A 20272-nucleotide genomic window follows, 5' to 3' on the forward strand; every position below is an offset into this window, starting at 1 on the left:
AATAATCATCTTAGTGGAGTCAAGTGGCCTGGATCTAATTCTAATCATTAAGATGATGAAAATCCTGAAAGGCAGGCTTCCCTTTATCTCTGTGGCATGAAAAAAGTAATCAGACTGAAGAACATTTAAAAAATGAACAGATAAAAGAATGGTTCGGAGCGCGCACACACACACACTCCCCTATCATCAATACACTAAAAAATTACTGCAATATATCAATAATAAATGAAACTTACTGACCTCCACATTCCAGTGAAACTGTGCATTGTGCTCACACAGCGAGGTAAAGCTGGAGGTTTGAGTCCATCCATTCGAATAATAATAGCAGGAATACCAAAGAGAACCAGGTATTTCACATAAAAAAATAGTACTTGAGCTAATGCCAGGCCACCTGAAAGAGAACATGCCAATGCCTTACAAAAAATAAGATCATGAAAAACACATTTTAAAAACGTACTGTTTTTTATCTCTATCAAATGATTCATTATCCAAAAAATGGAAACATTTGTTTGATTAATAAGCTCTATGATACATACATTATATAATATAAGAGCTATAATACACTTAACATAGGATCTATGACCTTAAATGCACATAAAGAGTGGTATTCTTTCTAGTACAGGGACGTAACAAAGCATCTGTAACTCCACTTTCAAAATCTCCATTTGGACCTCATTCTGGATTGCTATGATAAGCAATTACTGACTTGTGTTGAGCTGATCAAGATGTATTGACCCAGGAGATAAATATTTACCTCAAGGGACAATAAATCTTGATATCTGCCAAAAAAGTCAATATACAGTTTATACAGTATTATTACATACACTCTTCACTTGTCTCTCCAAAATGGGTACAAACTACTGCTATCTTTGTAGAATCCTGGCAGGCCCAGAGAGGGCCCAACAACATCAGATTACTAGTGTGCACTAATAAATCAAAGAGGGGGAATCCTTATAAAACCAAACATCTTCCCAAAATACCCCTTCCTGGCACAACATGAACACGGCCTGCAGAAAGGTAGGTTACTTACTGTAACTGATGGTTTTTCGAGATGTATGATTCCTATCTGGATTCAAGACAGGGGAGCACATGCACGCCATGCGTCAGAGCCAGAACTATTCCAAATAATGTCCGTTGACCTGTATGAATGCCCTGCATTGTCCACGTGGTAAGTCCGAGATCTTATGTGGCTGCGTTGGTTCATGCCCCCTCAGTTTCCTCTTACTGACAGGTATCAAGCCTATAGCAGAGGGAATGGGGGGATGGGAATGGAATCCAGATAGGAACCACACATCTCAAAGAACCATTAGTAACAGTAAGTAACCGCCCTTTCTTCTTCAAGTGCTGGTCCCTATGTGGATTCCCTATGTGGGAAGCATAGCGAGCTCTAACCAGCATGGAGATGGGCTGCTAGGGCTCAATAGGTGTAAGAGTTTGTAGGACTACGTGGCCTACTGGTGCATCTGTCAAGGACAAATAAGTTATGACTTAATGTGCAGTGAATATGTGAATAGCTCATCAGTTGAAGGATGTCTAGGAACTCATCCTGCGACTCTGTGTTAGACTCCACTGTTAGTTTTAGGGTTGTCGCCATGCTCCATAGCAGCTCCTGATATTGGCCCTGATCGTCCGATGGTGATGCAGATGGTGAAATGATGAAGTCATCCGGCGACGACGAGGCTCCCGTTGGGGGTGGTGGATCCATCGGTCCTGACGGAGTAAACGGTACCAGCAGTACCGAGGCTCCTGTGTATTCCCCAGATACCGATGGTGCAGTATATACTGATGGGGGAAGAGAGGTTGTTGCCCAGTCATAAAAAGGGTCCCATCCTTGCAAGTGGGATACATCTGAGCTTGCATAAAAGTCCTGCGGATATCTAAACCATTGCTGCTGTGGTGGCATTTGTGAGGACGCATAGTGCCGTCTTGGACTGCGTTGTGCGGAGAAATGGTGCTGTGATTCAGATGAGCAGTCAGACTCCGACAGCACCGGTAGTGGCGGTGCCAGTGGTACATGCGGAACCGTTGGAGGTTGCGGAGCCTATGGCTGTATTGTCGGCCGAGGTTGAGGGACGGTATGTGGTACCGGTGGAACCATAGGATATGTTCGCACCAGATGATGGTGTAACAGAAGCGGTTCATCGGCTGGAGACGGTGGCCGTATGTTATCCTGAGGGTTCTTATGAGCTGAGCCCTCCACAGGTTTACAGAGTTCTGCTGTGGGAGTCAAAGGGGATAGCCGCCCTGGAGTGCGAGGTACTAGGTATTCCAGAGGGCTTCAGATATGGATGGGCTGACAAAATGTTTTGTTTTCTTGTCAACCTTAGCTCCTTTGGGTGTCGGAGTTACTGAATTCGCCCACAATGTCTCACCCAGCTAGTCATGTCTCGGGGAAGGAATGCGGCGTTTAGAAGTGGTTCCTCTCGGGGATCCACTCTTGTGCCCGTGACTATGTTTCTTCTTATGTGATTTCAACGGTGTTGATAGCTCCGCCACTACTGATACGGTTGGCGACGCTAGTGCCATCAGTGTGGGTGGGTGCTCCAGCGGTTTCATTGATGCCACCTCTTGGTGCGCACACAGACACATAGCTTCCTCCATAAGGAATTTTCTAAGTCTGAATTGCCTCACTTCTCACGTTCTGAGCAGGAAGTAGTGGCAGATGGAGCACCATAACACAATGTGAGATTCCCCCAAACAATATAAGCAGCACAAATGTTCGTTGCTTACTGAGAAGGACCACAGGCATGAGGCACAGCTCTTGAAGCCCGTCTACTTTGGCATAGTCCCTCAGACGAACAGGGAGTGGGGAAAAATGAACTTAGATATCTATTTAACTCTATCTTAGATTTTTTTTAATGACTTACTAATGATTTGCTAATGATCAACTAACTATTTACTAACTATTCTACTGCTAACAATGAAAACGTTTACTTGCTACTCAGGTCTGAAAAGGAGATGATGATGTTCCAACTCTAGCCATGCAGTGGTAAGAGGAAACTGAGTGGGCATCAACCGACGCAGACATATAAGACCTCAGCTGCACCCTGGGGGCAACACGAGGTGTGCACATGGGTCAACAGACACTGCTTTCAATAGTTCCAGTGCATGGCATACTCACAATGGAATCCACACAGGGACCATCACTCGAAGAAGAATCTCAGCTTTCATCAATTAAAAAAGCAAGTTTGCAGCCTTCATGACTATGGAGTAAAGCTTGAAAAGTGTATTCTGAAGACTGAAAAACTAGGAGGCAAATAAAAAGAATCTCACAATTATTTTCTTCATTTCTCATTATTTTAGGGTCCAATTCATGATTTTTTTAAATATTTCAGAACTGGCAACACTGCAAGATGGTACATCATTGCCCTTAAGATGATTTTATTAAATAAAGTTTATTTGAACAAGTTTCAAGAAGAAACAAAGGTTGATAATACTAAACATGGAGGCACAGATCTTTACTCAGCTTGATATTTACTCCTGCATGCAGTCTTACTGAATTTAACAAGATTACTTTCATGAATAAATGCTCACCAACTTTTAGAGCATGGCAAAACCTATCCCAGAGTAGGAAAATTTTCTGTCATGTGGCAGAGTGAAAAGAAAAAAAAAACAAACAAAAAAACCACACCTCATGATAAAACCATTCTCCCAAAATCCCAAAGAACAGGTTCACATCAGTTTTCCACATTCCCTTGCCCCAAGACAGCATTTCTATCTCATCTTCCCAAGAGTCCATCTCCAGTCTGTTCCCATACTCTTTTGCCCTAGTTCCAGGGCCCCATTCCCCAGGCCCCCAGCCTGAGAGCTCCCAAATTCAATCTCTCCCACAACACTTCTCCAGTAGCCCCAAGATAGGTCTTGCATGATAAGGGTCCCTGAAGTGTTCCACTCACCAAGGGTTCCTAGCCCATGAGTCCTGAAGGGAACGTTCGTTCAGGGCCAACCCCTGGTTCTTGCCTCAGCTTCCTACAATCCTCCACTCAGGCACGTTACAAGGGGGTCCTCCTGCAATGTCCCACTTACCCAGACCTCTCTGCCTGTGAAGTCCTGCCCACTCCCTCACCCCCACTCCTGGAATCCACTCTCGACCATCAACCCTCTTGTTTCAGGCTCAGCTTCCCCTAACCAGGCTGGTTGCTCCCCGTGTTCAGAGAGGCCTCTGCATAAGCTCTCCTGTAATTCATTAGTGGTTCACCAGCCCTAGCTGGTCCTCACCAATAATGTTCTCCACAGTGGCTCTCTGTATCAATTCTCCTCTGTGACTCCTGTTCCCCCTTGGGGTCTTCTTTTTCTCCTCAGGCAGATTTCACCTGTACCTTTCCTGGATTCCTTTAAGCCCTACTGGGAAGCACCTAACACATCACTGGTTCACTGAACCCTGCTCTCTCTTAAAGGGGCCGGTCACACAGGGCAGTTGATCAGCCTGACTCCAGAAATGCAATCCATGAAAGTACAAGGTATATGTATGTTTTTTGTGCAATGTACTTTTGGTATTCTATTGACTAAGATAGGCTCTGGATGGTACTCAAAATGTAGACACTGTTATAAATTAAATGACTTTTTAATCTAGGGGGAAAATACTGGCCCTACTGAAGTCGATGGCAAAATTCCCATTGACTTCAATGGGCCTAGGATTTCATACCTACAATCAAATAATTTTAAATTCTAATATCACATACTAATTTTACGGTGATATAATAGGAGAAAGCATTGAGGCATAGGAGATAAAAAGTGATGTTAAAGCTAGATATCAACCCAGAATTACAGACTTCTATAAATAAAATGAAGTCTACAGTATTTTCCTCATGGAATATAGCAGCCTAGTATTCAATCACACTTTTCCCCCCAGAGTAAAGCAAAGAACCAAAGTACAGCTTGGATATCAGCCAACAAGCAACAAATTAGATTACTACTAAAGTGGTCTATAATGCTAGCTGTCTGGTTTGATTCCCATCTGATTCAATTTCTCATTTCTGTTCTGACAGTTTTTATTTTAAGACCTAAGTTATGACTGCCACCTGCACAAACTGTTTATGAAAGTTACAGCACATTATGCAATGTATCCTCAACAAGATGTGCTGCATTCATAATGCATACATTAGGAATGTAAATAATGGATAACAATGCATCCTACAATATCCTAATGTCTGCATACATCACAACCTCTTCATGAGCATGTCTTTTATCAGTTTTCAAGACAACAGAGCCTGACTCTAGACAAAGTTGTATTAAACTAAGCAGACTGGGAGCTTGAGACACCTAAACTACGTTTCCCATGAGACATCGTGACAGCATTTCCAAATCAATGTATTTTGGTTTACAGATGAAAATATTTTGGTTTCCAGCCAAAATATTTCAGTATTCAACTTTCTATCAAAACTCAAAATTATTGCTTCTAAGTAGCACAAAGCAGGCAGAAGTGTACTACTAGTGAATCTAACCTTAAATGTTAAAATTAAAACGTGATTTAAAGTTGATACTAAATATCTTCCACACATTAGCAGTATCATCTACCTTTGGATTTCTAAGGAATATAAATAAGAGAACATTTTCTGAGTGTCAGGACAAAAATCCCAAATTGGCTTTCAAACCACGTAGCTTTTTATCTGCTTCATAAATCATCATCAACTAAGTAAGTTCAGGAGTAGCTGGCAATTTTCATTGGTGATGCATGATAAGAACAGACCAGACTTCCCTTTTGAACAGCTACACTGGCAGTGTTGCCAGTTACAAGCAGTTGTTTCTGTCGGTAAATAGGGCAGGTCTGACTGGGAAGACACATGGGGTGTGGATATACAGAATTACAGTGTGGTTTGAGGGGTTTTATTTTTTTTAAACAAACTCACTTTCCTGAACACAACCACATTTTAAAGGAATACTGACATGAAGTGTAAGTCAAACAATGAACAGATCTTCAAACAGCTTTGATCTGGTGTCTAAAATCTCCCAGATTCTAAATATAAGGTTGTTGTGATATCTTTGATCTCCCCCACTTTCAATACATTGCTCCTCTCTCATGGAAAAGCCCACAGGAGGAGGGAAATACTTCAAAGAACTGTGAGGGTCATCTCATGGAGCTGGAGCCACATTCTCTCCTGCAAAGTTTTGTAGCCTAACACGATGGTGTGTGTGTGTCAGGGGCGAGGGAAGGGGGCAGGCTGTAGTGTGTAAAAGTTTGAAATGAAAATCTCATAGATAATTAGTTCTCCCTTCCATGCATATCCCTTTCAGCATCAAAACTCCCTCCCTCCGCCTCTCATGTCCGTGCACTAGGCCCCATCTCTGAGGAGCACAGCAGTCATGCAAGGGAGTTAACATAACTCTTGGTAGAATTAACTACTTCATAGATTTTTACCTATAAATTCACCAGGTTCCCCAGTGAGTATACCACAGTGAACAGCCACGCCCCTGGTATGTTTCACTGATCTAGGTCCATGTCACAGTTACTCTGGTTAAATGCAAAACTTGGTTATTAATTTACATATTCAGAACTCTGATAACAGGTGAAATATGTCCTTTAACATAAGGCTTTCCAATATTAACCTTCCGACAGAAGTTAATAACTACCGTGGGCCTGATTCTCTACTCTGTTACACAGTTTTAAGAGATTAATGCAGTTAAGACAACATAACACTGATGTAACACAATGGGGAATCAAGGCCTGAGTCTTTAATAGAACCACAATAGCTTCTTCCAAGGGATTTCCTCACTTGCTCACGCCTTGTCTTTCTTAACCCTGAGTCCTGTTTAATAGGAATCAGCAGCTTGGTGTCTTACATGGGCAGATTTACAAAAGGCACTTACCAAGCCTTCCAGGCATCAGCAGGCCACTTCAAAGCCTATAGCTAAATCTATGTCAGTGTGCCATGGTAATGTTCAGCTATGTACTTATTCCACTTTTGTGATTCCTCATCATCCTATGCTATGGTTTTTCCATGCTCAATTTATGAAAAATAAAATTTTATTTTAAATAGTATAATTGACATAGGGCTTACTTAGAAGAAAGTAGGACTGATTCGTTTCTCATTTATACCAGATTTACATAATGCAATTCTATTGATGTCAGTTACCCTGAGACCTGAAAAAGGCCCATCTTCTTCAAATTGCTAATTATATAGAGTAAATCCAAATACATAACTTACCAAACTCCGAATGAATACAATAAGCAGACACTGACCTTTTGTTCAGATTGAATTTATACTGGCAATACATAAAATGTTAGCAGTTAAGTCCCCAATGCCGCAAATGTTACAAACGTAAGGGCTTGGCTACACTTGAAAATTGCTTCAGAATAGACTGCCTTGCCACACACAAGTATTTGTTTCAAATCCTCTAGCTTTCTAATCCATATCACTTGGTGTTATCCCACTTTGGAAGCAGATTTACTGAGAATCAGGATGATTTTTTCCACAAGGTAGGTGTGTACACATCCCCATTCTGAAGCAACTGTTTCACATCTGGCAGTCCTCCCACTTCCACTCCACATTGCTCTGCCAGCTACCTGGGTCAGCCTGTCTGTCAGTGTGCCCTCTACTGCCCCAGGTCATCTTGACCAGATGTTATTTCCCCCATTTAAGTGCTGGCGAACAGCCAGATACCCGTTTTTGCAATTCCAGCTCACGGTGAGTTCACACCCCCAGAGCTGCATACCGATCAGACAGCAGCCTTGCCCGGTGTTTTCACATGGTCCCATGCAAAGACCCTGAACTTCCTTTCCCCCTGTATAAGTGTGTCCAGGCCCACCTGAACTGCAGTCTACAAGCAGCTAACAAATGAAGGAGAGGGGGCATTCCCAGGGCCTTAGCCAGTGCCACAACAGTGGAAAGAAGCTTCAGCTGAGTTGTGAGAAAGTTAGGGACAACAAGAAGGCCTGGTGAGGACTCACATTGTGCATATTATAGGAGCTAGAACATATTTGTTGGTAGAGGTTCCACCACCAAACCACAGCTTCTTGTGTATTCCACCTAGGACTCACCCTTGGACGCCAGCCAGGATGCAAGCCCAGAGATGATTAACCCTGCAATCCAGGATCTTGTCCACCCAATGAACCCCAAGGCAGGCACAGTTCTGAAGACCCCTGAATCACAGTTAGAGGGCCCACGGAGTCACAGCAGAGACCTGATCTGGGGAGGAGACTTCTCCCTCTAAGTATTATGTGATATATTACAATACAACTATACTGGGGGATTTCAACTATTTACTTCTGAGTACTACCAGGGCACCACCATGATAAACTAACCTCCTCTCTGCCTCCTTGGCTTTTTAACTCTCTCCCCACCTGGAGCTCAGAATGGCAGCTATGCTGGAGAATTTAAAAACTTAGTAGCATTTATTTCTCAGAAATATGCAAGCCCACAACCACTGCTCAAGCACCCCAGGTCCTCCCCATCTCCTACCATGCTGCTTATTGCTCCTTCTCCTTCCCGATTCCATTCAAGATGGTGGCACCATGTGGGTTAAAAATGAGATGCACTGAACAGAAGCACATTATTAGTAGCAGCAGAGACAAGAAATGTATTTCTGGCTCCCAGTTTCAACAACACTCTCAGTTTTAAGAAAATCTGAGTTAAGAGGTAAGTCACCCAAATCAGGCTTCAAAGACATTTCAAAAAGGATTTTAAAGCATTCATGCAGCCCCCCCCCCCCCCCCCACTTGCGGGTTACTGCAGAATTCCATTTATTTTGCAGTGCACTTTATGCTGATCCGTGGATGTTAAAAAATACAAAGAACTTAACGCAAAAGATAGTGCTCTGTTTTGGGCATGCAGATTGCACAGCAATGCAGCTCCCTCAGCACTGCCCATATTGCTTGTGGTTCCCTGCCACTGCTGCTCCAGCTCTAGGGGCACCATCCTGGCAAAAAGCAGCAAGGTGTATCTGCCTGGTTGGCCTTTGTGTTTTGAACAAGATCCTTCTCTGCCTTTTAGGGACACACCTTAGGACAACATCCTTGAACAGAATTGGTGAACATGCAATTGCTAGCCTTCCCTTGCTGCTCCCTCAAACAACCCACTGGCAGGCCACAAAAGCACACATGCAATCATGGGCCTGGCCTTGCTTGTTCTCCTTAGCACTCTCTGCCAACAGGGAAGAATGTCTGAAAACATCTCCAAGCTCACCCCTGCTAGGAAAAAAGCATATGGGAATGAAATTCCAAAACTGAGGAAAAAACAACATTTGACCATTGCAGGCATGGAGACTAGAATTTGGACAACAAGGTGAGCTTTTTCTTTCCCTCCACAGCACCTGACATGTTGTGGTGACCACAGAGAGTGGTGCTATCAGTGAGTGAACATCTGGCCAGTCTCTGGGGGAAGGGAAAGAGGACAAGGAATGACAACGCATTTACCACCTTGTGTCTGCATCCCAACAGAGGGAGAAAGAGATGAAGGAGTGGAGGGAAGGTTTCCTTACACAGGATACAAGGACGATGATGACGACAAGGAACTGGCTGCTGGGGATGATGGAGAGGCAAACAGTGCTACTGCAGAACATAGTGTCACTACATTCACAAACACCATCCTAATCTATCCATGTCCTGCAGCCCTCTCCCTCTGAGAACCCAGCTTATTGGAATACAACCTTCACTTCCCCAACTCCAAGGAACAGGCCAGTGAAGGGATTCACTCCCTGCTGGGGCACCGCTTTGCAGCTTTGCCTGGGGATTAGCTCTCTCTCATCTGGCACCCCACTGCCCTTTGTTTGCTTACCTGTCTCTTTCACTCTCGAACCAGGTGCTCCCTCTTTGTGACTTGGCCCTCTGGACAGGCCATTGTACAGTGCCCTCTCCCAGAGGTATCAAAGTCCCTCCAGACCAGCTGTCCAGTTGGCATCTCCAACAATCCTGTGCCATTTTCCAGCAGCTGGTAGAGAAACCTAGGCCCGCCATCTGTCCTGGGTTCCAGCACAGGGACCCTGTAACAAGCAGCCACAATCTACACAGTTCCCTTCCTTGCTGCTGTTTCCCTGGACTTCTTCTTACCGTGCCTTCTCAGGCACTCTTTCCCCACAACTCCTCTGGGGTTAACCTTTCCTCCAGGGCTTATTCTCCCTCTTGGGTTTTCTGCTCTCAGAGAATGACTGTAGATGCTCTGTTCTACTCTGCTCTCCTGGCTTTACACTAACCAGCCTGCTCCTGCCCAGCTGGGCTTCGTATTCAGTTAAGCTTGGCTCTCCCTCCAGGTACAGCCAGATAACGTAATTGGCCTCTCAGGCCAAAATTAACCCCCTACAGAGCCTGCGTGGCTACACGTCCGTTCATAACAAACACCATAAAGATTGCAGCTCCCTGTTTCCTATATGTTGCCTGACTGCTCTTTGAAAATGGCATTGTCTCACAAAAAAAGATTATTGATGGGATGAAAGGAAAGGAATCATGAGACTTATTTAGTTTGACCCTAAGTCCCAAAATTTCTGTCAGTTTTCCCCACAGAGAAAAAAATCCAAAAATGGGTAGAGCTTAACAAAGATACATTTCACCACAGGATGTCTACCCAGAATGCTGGGCGCTTGTTTTGAAATAATGCAGCACCATGTGGATAGAATGATCCCAAAGGGAAGTAACTAACTCTGGATAGCAAGGCAGTGCTCTAACAACCTACCTACCCTGAGTCATCCCATTACATTTGGATGGTAAAAACACTATGTAAATATTTGCAGGATTGAGCACTAAATAATCAACAATTATCATGTGATTTAAAAAAAATACAGGATATTTGTGCTTTGTAATAAAGCGGGGTTAACTACCAATATCTGCGAGAGGGCTTGTAAGGAGTCAGCTTTTTGCTGTTCCTTTTTATAAAGCCATAAACTGCCCAGTGTTTTAAAGAAGAAAATCTCATTAAACTCCCTGGTTTGTGTTTGTGTTTCCAGTTTTCAAAACAGACATCAGATGACAAATATTTTATCACTTTCTCATCATCATCTTGCAGGATGAAAAGAAACCAGCAAACAGATTACTTTGTTAGTATTTCATTACCATTTAGATGATGCACAGACACCATCATTTCAATAGCACGCTTCTTAAGAATGAATTCAGAAATCCCCTTCCTGTTCAGGAGGTTATTAGAAAGATGATAATAAGACACCAGACACAATACTCTACCCTCTGATTTACACATAGCATTATGAAGACTTCGCTTTTATTATTACGCATGTACGTGACGTTTCACTCTTTAAGGCAACAAAACATCCTATTTGTAATAAACCAACTTTCAGATAAAATGTCATTGCTAACCTCTTGTATTGATTATGTTATTCTACATTATTTTTATATAAAAAAGATTCACACTTGTGAAGTACAAAGGAAAATTTAGTCAGGAAGCCTATTTAATGAGTATAGCAATGATAATAAATTGAACCTGTCAAGTGCATAGGCTTCACTAGAAAAGATAGTACATAGTAAAGAATAGTGGGTTAGACCCACAGCTGATGTAAATTGGTCCACAAAATGTTCTTAGAAATGGTATGTGTGTACCTGTTATGTATGCCTGCACACCTGTATATGAAGGCTATCATTTTGTAGATGCACAGGGGATTGAACCAGGGACCTCCAGAGTCAAAAGCTTGAGCTGTTACAATTTCAATTAAAGAGCCAAGGCTCTGGAGCTGGGGACTGTGACAACTCAGATCCTCTGTGGATCAGGCATAGAGGGAGAACCTGTAACACGTGCTCACCAGTGTGTGACACACATGCACATTGAATATACACATACACACAAATGTAATCAAGTTAGATGAAACAGAACAATTTAAAAATTATATCATGGCTTTTTCCAGAATCTGAATCCCCTCCCTGCCATTTTTTCAGTTGAATTTTGACTGTCACTACCTCCTGTAATTTGAGAGACTAATGGCAAGCTTTTATCTGAGCTTGAAAGGGAGAAGGGTCAAGTCACCATTGTACGCACCAATCCTTTTAAAAATAAAGATCTGAGAGGGCTAAAGGTGGAGTATTGCAAGTATACAGAAGTCCACACTTTATAACCCCCAATTTTTGGAATCAGATTATAAGTAAACACACATGAATGAACTAGTAAAGTGAAGCAATCATGCATTTCAACAGACTAGCAGAAGCCAATACAGTTTCTCCCTCTTAGATGGGGACTATAGCAGTATAGCTACAGAACTGTAGCTATGCCAGCATAACCCCAAAGTTTAGAAGCAGCCTACAATAATAGAAGGGTTTTTCCATCGCTGTAGGAACACAACCTCCCCAAGAAACAATAGCTACTTTGATAGGAACATTCTTCCATTGACCTAGTTGCATCTACACTGGGGGGTTAGGTTGGCATAGCTATGGTGCACAGAGGTGTGAATTTTTCACACCTCTGAGTGCTGTAGCTATGTCTACCTAAAAAGGTAGGCCACCCTGTAACAGACTGTATTCTTATGTTCACACTTTTTACAAAATTATGATAAATTTTGTACAAAGTATGCCTTGTGAGGTATCATTTGAAAACTCATAATCTGCTGAACATTACTATTCTGGTAATATATGTTTATCAACATTGTATGTAAAGTTATAGGATTCTACTGTATAACACTGCTATAATATGCTCCAAGTTTAGCAAAGCAAGCTCAAACCAGTTCCTCGGAGACAAAAACTAGTCAGCAGCTCAGCCAGGCATTAGCATAATGAATTGGACAATCACCTACTTAAATGGTCATTCTTCTGCAGAAAGAAGTGGGAAAGCAAGAACTTAACATATTGATAACAGAACAACTGGGGTTCCCATGTAAACAGACTGGCTGTCACCTGAACCCCAGGATTGGAGATAATCCTCAAAGAGGGGAGAATGGTATAAGAATACAGAACACACACAACAGAAATTACCTCTCTACTCCACTCCTCTCTGTTTATGGCAGCAACAACACCTGAAGAAACACTGAACTGGGGCAGGGATCTTGGCCTGGAGGCTTCCAGCCAGTAACGACTGTAAAGAGCATATGGTGAGAAAAATCTTTGCTTTAAATCCATTTAGCTTGCTAAGTTAGATATCAGTGTTTTATCTTTTATTTTCTTTGTAAACAATTCTGACTTTTATGCCTCCTTATTTGTAATCACTTAAAACATATCTTCTGTAGTTAATAAACTTGTTTTATTGTTTTATCTAAACCAGTGTGTGTTTGGATTGAAGTGCTGGGAACCTCCACTTGAGTTAACAAGGTTTGTGCACATCATTTTCCATTGATGATATGACAGACCTTATATGAGCTTGCATTGTCCAGTGGAGAGCTGGACAGTACAAGACGCACATTTCTGAGGGAAGGTCTGGGACTGGGAATTTGCTGGTGATGCCCTGTATGCAACTCATGAGTGGTTGGCCAGAGCATTTATGTAATTCAGCTGGGCGTGATTTTGCATGATAGAGGCTGTATGTGAACTGGCCAGGAGAGGTTGTTCTCACAGCAAAACAGTGTAAAAGGTACCCCAGATTGGAGAATTGAAGAGATACAGCTGTTCAACAGTTCAGATTGTACCCTGGGAAATGTCACACACACCTTAGAAAACATCTTGTCAGAATCCTAACAAAGGCAGCTGAGACCAAGGGTCAAACCTGAGGCTCTGAATAGCGTAGAGGAGTTGTTTGTGATCAGGTTCAAGGCCTGGGTCAATACTGAGGGTCAGAGTACAAGCCAGGTTCCAGGGTCTGGGCCCGGGTCAGGAGGTGAAGTCCAAATCAAGGCACGGTTGAAACCAGAAGTTCAAAAGCAGGAATGGCAACTACAGAAGATCTGTGCTGTTGCCTAAACGCTTCCTGGAATGCCCCATGGGTTTATATGGGCAGGGAGCCAATCAGGAGCCATGAGGCTGCTGCCTGTCAGACCCCTTGAGGCGGGACTTCCTATGGTCTGTGTCCACTTGAGCTGTGGGTAATAGAACACAAGCTGGTTACAGCTGCTACTGGGTGGCCGCTCTGCCAATCCAGGGTCTAAGGTCCACATTTATACTGCAGCTGGAGGTAAATTTCCAGCTCAGATAGACATATATGTGCTCACTTTGACTAAGTTAGCCATCTAAAAATAGCAGTGTAGCCCCCATGACACAAGCAGCAGTGTGGGCTAGCCATCTGAGTACAATCCCACCTAAGATCTTAAGGACATAGTTGCGTGGCTGTAGTCACAGTCCTCACCACCGTAGTTACATAGCTATTTTAGCATGGTTGCTCAATCACAGCTAGCACATGTACATCTGCCTTAGCTGGAAATTACATCTCCAGCTGCAGTGTCAATATATCCTAAGGATGAATATTGTTCAAAGTGCCCTATGTCATTACAAGGAGATATTGAATTATTTATTTCAATTTAAAAGATCTCAACACTAATAGCATCACAGTCACTGTTGCTGTAAAAGTTGTTCAGTATGTCAGGATAGCGAGGCACTGCTGTATATTGTGGTTTGATTATTCAGTGTTTGCAATTCTTCATCTTACACTGAAATACACCCAGAATTAAAATTAAAATGTAAAATATTTTAGAAAATATATATTGAGATGAGTTGTTGTATTCGTTGATCAATAATGAAATACTGTCTCCAGATCTGGTACCCATAATTCAATCAGACTGTTGATAAATTGGAAAGGATTCAGAGAAGAACCAAAGGAATGATTAAAGAATTAGAAAACATGTCTCATAGTGACTGAATCAAGAAGCTCAATCTATTCAGTTTAACAAAGAAAAGATTAAGGAATGATTTGATCACCATCTGTTAGTACCTATATGGGGAACAAAAATTGATAATGGGCTCTTCAATCTAGCAGACAAAGGTATAATGAGATCCCATGGCTCAAAGTTGAAGCTTAACAAATTAAAATCAGAAATAAGTTGTACATTTTTTAATGAAGGTAATTCACCATTGAAACAATTTACTAAGGCTCATGGTGGATTCTCCATCACTGGTAATTTTTAAATTGAGATTGAATTTTTTTTTAAAGATACACTCTAATTCAAAAGGAATCATTTGGGGGGGTTGGGTGACGTTCTATAGCCTTTGTTATGCAGAAACTCAGACTACATGATCACAATGGCTCTTTCTGACCTTCAAATCTATGAACTATCCTTTTACACAGCCAGATCCACACTATTGGCATGAGATACACTGCAGACACAAGAGGGTGGGGCTGCTACATATTCTGGACCTGACTTTCAAAATCAGATAAACATGAACATTAATTGGTGAGCCACATGCACAAATATTTGCACACACAGCAAAGTAACTCCATTTTTGTGTGCACAATTGAAAACAACTGATTTTGAAAATCATGCCTTCTTGGGATAAATGTGTGTCAAGTAAGTAAAGATTTCTGTACCTTTTAAAAAACAATTGATATGGCCCCATAGTGTCACTTATTTTTTATACTTATCCAAGTATTCTAATATAGAGGTCCCGATCTGTGGCGTTTATCATGGGAAAATCCATGGTGCTTACCACCTCCTTCTGGCTTTTTCTATTATTTCCTCCACAAACACACGTATAAAGTCCATTTAAACCCATGAGTGCTCTACAACACATGCTGCCTGTAAACCTATAGAGTTACTCTGCTGAATATACTTAAGTAAAAATACTCATCACTTTATTATTTAGTCCATCCCCCCCTGCTCTCTACCCTGCCCTCTTTCCTAGCTGCACCCTTTGTTTGTCTCACTCAATCCCACCTCCGTGCCTTCTTTTACACCACCTTGTAAACCTGGGTCAGATTTCTGATGTTCTTCCCCAGTGCTAACAACCACATATTGTTGAATTACTGCTCTTGAATTACTGTTGTTGAATCTTCTGTTTGAATTACTGCAGCACCTGTATGTGCTTTATACAAGCTCTTCAAGGGCAGAGATTTTTGTTATGTATGTTCTAGTGTAGCATAATGAAGATCTATGGATGACAGCCACCAGGACATCAAAGATCAACTCTTCCCCCTCTCTAAAACTGCACCATCATGGTGTTAAGTCCCTTTAAGAAGAATCATAACCCCTCTTTGGCTCAGCAGTGGTTTTTCTACTCAATGTTATCGGGGAGGAATTGGAAGCAAGGGTTAGTATGGGGCTATGAGAGGTTATGACTTACTAGGAGAGTGATGATCTGGTTAGCTTTCTGAGCTGCTTAAACCAAATGAACCATGAGGTCCCTGGAGGGAACAGAAAACATATTTTTTGCTGAGAGAATTCTGACATGGGATCGCCCAAGGATCTCTTCTGCCACCCCTTACTTCATGTGTATGCAAAGCCATTAGGAGAGTCAATGAGGAGATATGGGCCAAAGAATTTTTAATGTGACAGTCACTGATGGCACCCAGGTTCATGGCTCTTTCTCACCCAGCCCAAAGAGTGCAGCAGAGTGTCTTTCCCACCATCTGAGTAAGATTGGGGTATGCATGAGAGCAAGACTGCTGAGACAATCTGAAGAAGATTGAGGTCATTCTGGCATACTGAAGTAATTATCAGGAGGAGTTCACAGAGGCTAAGTCACACCCCTCAGTTGAGGGTGTTTGAAAATGGTTTGTAATCAAAGTTTTCAGCACAGAGATCTGATTAGAGTCTCAGCTGCTCTTAAACAACCAAGTATCAGAAGTGACCAGAGCTAGCTCTTTCATGTGTCTGTCCAGGAGGGTGCAACATTTCCCCTTGGACATGCACTTTGCCCCCATGATTAGTGCTTTGCCACCTCTGAATTGGAATATAACAATGTGCTCTATGGGGGGCTACCTCTTACAGCCATTCTGAGCAGCATGAGGTAGACAACTTGTTAAATAGAATACCTCATTGTGATCACATGGGATTAGTGCTCCAAGTATCTGAATTGGCTGCATGAGTAGAGGTGTTGTTTTACTAGCCCTGAATGGCCTGGGACATTCCTACCAGAGAGACTCCTTTCTCCCCGAGACATATAGTTGCAGTTGAGATCAGCGAAGGTGCCTGAGCTGGAGTCCCTCTTCTATCAAAGAAAAGGAGCTAATGGCAGCACATTTTCTGGGAAGAACTCTCACTTTGGAATTCACTCCCCTTTCACTCCCCTATTCAAAACAGCCCAAACTGATTGGTCTTCCAGACATGATACAGAGCACATCTTTGAGCTGACATTTGAGGGCTAAGGCAAGTGGGATTTATGTTTGGGGAGGATCATGAGGTGTGGTAAATTCTGATGTGTGTCTGTTGACTGTAGATTGTGACAGGGATGCGGAAAGGAAATGTGCTGCTGAGTTAGGTTTATAATGATTTCTTAATTGTATTTTTTGTTAATGGCAAACGCACATGCATCCCCAGGTCAGCATTCTTTTATATTGTTGTATTTAAATCCAAATAAATAAATAAAACACAAATAAGGAAAAGTATAACAAAACAGCTATAGATTATGTGCAATTTGGTTAAAGAGTCTAAAGAATGAATTTTTGCTTCCCAATTATAACAGATAAGGTTCCCTAAAAATAATCAATGTGAAAAGCTCAAAATGCTGCTGTCCAATTAGTGCAGCCCTCCCAATAATCTTTTCTTTAAATGCACAAAATCTAGAGACCAAATGCAGAATGACACTTGCTTTCCTTCTTATTAAAGATTCGTTGCACTGTGAATGTAATTTGCTCAACCTCAGAGAAGGTTGCTGACCATACTATTTCTATGGCTTACTGATCCATAAGGCTCTCTGCATTACTGCTCAGTGCTACAGTGGCTGCCAGGGACAGTTCATGTCCATAAATGGACACCAGCTATAAATTAGGAGGTGTAGGTGGACGAGTAATACAGGAAAACAGTGTGGGAAAGGAAAGAATGAACAGACAGGTTATTTTCTTTCACCATCTATGCACATTTTCCAATATTATTACCATCAATGTAATTAACCTGAAGTTTGAGAGTTGTAAATATAATGGCAAGCAACAATAATTTAAGAGATTGAAAGGCTAAATAAATACTGCACAGCACTTCTATTTAAATAACAATATCAATTCAAGATGCTTTCTGTGTATCGTTTGTCCCTTAGGCAGACTTCATTACCTGATATACTGTTCTCTGTGTTTGTTATTATTTTGCAACAGGCAGCTCTAGATAGCTGAACAATTCTCTGCAAAGGAACAGTGAGCAAAGTGCTCTGGAAACATAACTACCATACCAGATAAGGTCTGTACTCCACCCAGTCCCACATACTTTCTCTGACAGTGGTCAGAACCAGATGCTTCAGAGAGACATATAAGAAACGCTGCAGTAGGCTGTTATGAAATAATCTGCCCCTAAAGGAAGTTGTTTCCTAACCCTAACCCTCAGCATTGGCTTTCATGAAGACCGATATGAAGGAGGAGAGAAATGGATAAGGCTGTGGAGTTGCAAGTGAATCAAGAAGGAATGAGGTGTCTTAATTCCAGCAAGGTGTACTGTTATAGTAATACAGCCAGGGCTGACACTGATATATAACAAAGAACACTCAGAAAGGAGGCATCGGATCATCTGCTGTAGTTCCCACCGAAGCAGATATATCTGGTTGAGTCATACATGAGGGCTCAGCCAACAAATCAGCAGATTTTAAAAGCAACAGCACAATTCAATAAATTCATTAACACTAAAGTGTAAACACCTCTTGGGTGTTGGATGGCATTTGAACCTTTACCTTTGGGCTTCATAACATACCTTTAGTGTGCAGGTATCTAGAATATTCATATATCTTTCCATGCATTACTGCTTAGAGAAACTCACTTGCTTATTTCCTGCTACAAAGGAGACAAAATTTGTCTTGATGAATAACCCACTCACCCCACGTGTTATTTCATTTCTTAGTTCTGTGAATGTGCAAGGGAGGAAGAGACAATTAATAATGGACAATGTCCTCTTGGTAATATTAACATTTCTGTGCTTTTTTTTTAAACTACTGTGTATCATTTACAGTACCTCTGTGGTACAGCAGAAATTTGTTCAAATATTAAAATGTCAAAGCATTTAAAAATAAACACGGTTACTGTATGTGCTTTTAGCTGTACCTTGCAGGGACAGTATACTAAACCTTTTTTATGTCCAAAAAACTATTCTGCTTTGTTCTCCTCTTAGGCATAATTTTGACCATGGCAAAGTGTTCCCAAGATTTACTAAGCAATCCTTTGTTAAAATTTTAAGCTCTGCTGCTCTTATTCACATTGACAGGCTTTGTTGTATATCACTCCAAAATATTCAAGAAAAATTGGAAGGGCAATTGTAACATTCCCAAGTTATACATATTTCCATTAAATGACCTATTTAGAGTTTACTGCAATATAAACCTCACATTTCACTTTGAAGTTTATACGTTAATGGGGACAGTGATACAACACCTGATATACACAAGACGACACATACAATTTTCAGTCTGCCAAAGACTGTGATATCAGTCATAAAATGGGAAAGAAAAAAAACAGTGGCACGGGAACCTTAATATACCATGTGGGAGTCCCATGGACTATGTCCATGAAAGTTTGTTGTAATCACAGAACAGTGGTTTTCAACCTAGGGTCCACAGTCTCTAGGGGCCTGCAAACTATGTCTAAGATTTCCAAAGGGGTCTGCACCTCCATCTGAAATTTTGTAGGGGTCCGCAAATGAAAAATGTTGAAAACCACTACTTTAGTATCAACGGTCTGTTTCATCAGTGCCTCTTTGATGTAAGCAGTTTCAATAATATGGAATGTGAGATAAAGGTACATTTGGACCTGTACAAGGAACAGTAAAAGGATATGTAAAGCTCTATATAACTGAGACAGGATCAGAGGAAAACAGATCTATTAAATACTATTTAAATATTTAAGAGGACATAGTCATGGAGTTTAAGCCTAAAATTTCATGTGTCAAATCTGTTAATGTTATTTGACTTTAAGGAGAGATGAAGCACAGTTACTGTAATAAACAAATAGCCTCATTGTCAGAACTGGACAGAATAAAAACACTTGAAAAAATGTCACATTTTTTCATTTGTATATTCAGCCATGAAAACTCAATTGAACCCTACTGTTTCACTATCTGTCTTCATTAACTACAGTGTCACTTGTAATCCCTCTCTGAGAGTGTACCATCCCCCCACTGATCACACCTCTTCTAAAAGTAGGCTTTCCAAAGGTCAATGATTTAAGTTCAGATGATCTTATTTTAATCAGACTAAGGAAGTCTTATAGTCAAGACTTGCTTTGAAATAGACTTTCATCATCTGAATTTGCATTTTAGGCATTTTCTAATCACCAGCTCTAAATGAATTTTAGTTACTAGAATGTGATACTGATTGCATCAAATGAATATATCAGCAACCTGAGATGCTCCTCAAATA

At 41.5% G+C, this 20272-nt stretch overlaps 1 protein-coding gene across 2 annotated transcripts in view; it reads right to left on the reverse strand.

Moving 5' to 3' along the window:
- HHAT (hedgehog acyltransferase) overlaps positions 1 to 20272 on the reverse strand; it is a 324596-nt gene that overhangs the window by 240993 nt on the left and 63331 nt on the right. For both annotated transcript variants that reach the window (XM_067565411.1, XM_067565410.1), the window contains exon 8: positions 241 to 391. In XM_067565411.1, coding sequence (XP_067421512.1) covers positions 241 to 391 — 151 coding nt within the window. The remainder of the gene's footprint in view (positions 1 to 240; positions 392 to 20272) is intronic.

Source organism: Emydura macquarii, unplaced genomic scaffold (genome assembly GCF_026122565.2).
Source record: "Emydura macquarii macquarii isolate MOO-44397 ecotype Brisbane River unplaced genomic scaffold, CSIRO-AGI_Emac_v2 contig_2676, whole genome shotgun sequence".
Classification (NCBI taxonomy): domain Eukaryota; kingdom Metazoa; phylum Chordata; order Testudines; family Chelidae; genus Emydura; species Emydura macquarii.